This window comes from Arachis ipaensis, chromosome B03, assembly GCF_000816755.2.
Source record: "Arachis ipaensis cultivar K30076 chromosome B03, Araip1.1, whole genome shotgun sequence".
Taxonomy (NCBI): Eukaryota; Viridiplantae; Streptophyta; class Magnoliopsida; order Fabales; family Fabaceae; genus Arachis; species Arachis ipaensis.
Window position 1 is genome coordinate 121496191 of NC_029787.2, and position 2712 is coordinate 121498902.

General features: G+C 40.4%; 1 protein-coding gene across 1 annotated transcript; it reads left to right on the forward strand.

Moving 5' to 3' along the window:
• On the forward strand, positions 856-1516 carry LOC107633709 (actin-2-like; the record flags this gene model as incomplete). Its single annotated transcript, XM_021117421.1, has 1 exon — positions 856-1516. A coding segment is annotated over one exon (630 nt), but the record flags the coding sequence as incomplete, so codon positions are not given.

The window sequence follows — 2712 nt, forward strand, 5'->3', positions numbered from 1 at the left end:
AGTAAATGACAAATAGGTTCATGACTTTTTTTTTTTGCTGACATTTTCGTCCCCAAAAAATAGAAAATATATTCATGTCCCTGAACTCTGTAAAACGTGGATAAATATACCCCTCCGTTGAAGTCACCCTGTTAAACCCGACGGAAAACGCTGATGTGGCTCCCGTGACGCTGATCTAGCCGTTACGGGATGACACGTGGACTGGAGCTTATGAACAGAGGACGTATTAGTCCCCAGTCCACCAAAACGACGCCGTTCTTCCAATGAATTCAATATTTCAACACCCTTCTTTTCCGCCGCATTCAATTGCCGCCATTACCACCCTTCTTATAGCCTGTTCAAGCATGTGCAGTAGTCCCCAGTCCACCAAAACGACACCGTTCTTCTAATGAATTCAATATTTCAACACCCTTCTTCTCCGCCGCATTCAACTGCCGCCATTACCACCCTTCTTATGGCCTATTCAAGCATGTGCAGATCCTGCGAAGGAAAATTGCTCCATGGCTCGGCGTTGAGGTGTGGGGTTGAAGGTGATATGTTTGTTGGAATCTGTTTGGTCGATATGCATGGAAAATGTGGAAAGATTGGTGATGCTCGCAAGGTGTTTGATGGAATGTCTAAGAAGAATGTAGTTTCATGGACGGCTATGGTGGTTGGCTATGTGAAGGTTGGAGATATGGTGGAGGCATGTAAAGCATACGATGATTCAGGTGATTCAGAGTCAGGAGAGATTGCTGCTAATCAACTTTTTGAGATTGAGTAAAGCCGCTTGTGGTGGAACCGTCCACGTAAGAGTATGAGTACAGACATGGGGAGTGGATCTTGGTGTGGTTGCAGGTTCGGGTTTGATGTTGTTTTGTTCTGTTTTATGTAGGGATTGTCTTGGACTTTGGAGATGGTGTCAGTCACACAGTTCTTATCTACGAAGGTTATGCTCTTCCGCATGCAATCTTGCGTTTGGATATTGCAGGGCGTGATCTCACCGATGCCTTGATGAAGATCTTGACTGAGTGTGGATACTCTTTCACGACATCAGCTGAGCACAAAATTGTGAGAGACATGAAGGAAAAGCTAGCTTATATTGCTCTTGATTATGAGCAAGAGCTAGAAACTGCGAAGACTAGCTCAACTGTTGAGAAGAGCTATGAGCTACCAGATGGACAGGTTATCACAATAAGAGCTGAAAGATTCCAATGCCCTGAAGTTCTCTTCCAGCCATCCATGATCGGGATGGAATCTCCTGGAATCCATGAAACCACATATAATTCGATCATGAAGTGTGATGTTGATATTAGGAAGGATCTCTATGGTAACATTGTCTTGAGTGGTTGTTCCACTATGTTTCCAGGCATTGCTGACAGGATGAGCAAGGATATTACAGCATTAGCACCGAGTAGCATGAAAATTAAGGTTGTAGCACCACCAGAGAGGAAGTACATTGTTTGGATTGGGGGCTCCATTTTGGCATCTCTTGGCACATTCTAACAGGTAAAAATAATGCATCATCATAGTTACATAGAGCAAATCATTAAATAGTCTTTGTTTCAAGAAAACCATACTAGGTCGCTGCCGGTGTCTGCCACCAGGAGGAGGCTCTGCGACGGTGATCCGATTCGAAGATCCAAGAAGTATTGACCGACTTGGTTGAGGCACTGGAGATGAGTGGGGACTTCAGAGACCCCCGGTGGCTATGGAGGGCTGCAAAGAGGGTTGAAAGGCGGTGAGTGTTTGAGGAGAGAAGCTGAGCTAGCAAGGAGAGTGGATTATTCTAGTAAGGTAGTGAAACGACGTCGTTTTCTTGCCTGGGGACTAATATGTCCAATTTCCAAAAGCTCAGAGCCATGTGTCATCCTGTAACAGACAGGTCAGCTCCTCTTTTGCCACGTCATAGTTTTCCGTCAGGTCAAACGCAGTGAATTCAACGGAGGGATATATTTGTCCACGTTTTACAAAGTTCAGGGACATGAATGTATTTTTTATTTTTCGAAGACGAAAATGTCCGCAAAAAAAATGTCAGTGACCTATTTGTCCTTTACCTTTTTTTTTTTTTTTTGAAAAAATTAAATGTATATATTTAATGCAATAATGGATTGGATAGTTGGGTTTGTACTTTGTAGCCGGGAAATACCAGAACAGAGGGCCCAATATTATGCTCATTGAAGTTCACTACAAATCCCAACACTTTTGACTTTTGAGGAAGAAAAATAAATAAAACCAAAAAGAAAGAAAAGAGAGGGTATTTGGCAACTCAACTATAAATTGTTAGTTTGGTCTCTAACTTAATTGACATTAATTTAGTGGCCTAATTTAGTTTGATAAAGAAGGAAAACAAAATTCATTATTTTGATTCATATAGTTTTTAATTAAACGCATGATACCATTTTGAATTTCTCATTTTAGATAGAGGAAATGAAATATTCCAATGTGAAATTATTTTCAAAAGTTGTTGTCCTTATTAATTATACCCAACAATTTTCTGCACCGCTGTGCTAACAGTTACATCCACAAATAGAAAAAACAGCATTGGCATCACATGAAAATGATAAATTCAAACTCCCTTTTTGTTTTTTGAAAATTCCATTTGGCTCGGTGAGGCACATGTATTATATGAAAGGATACAGCCTAATAATAAAGAAGGGATAGGAGATAGAAGATATATCATAATATGATATGATACAGTTATAGTATATATAGTATATAGTATATAATAAT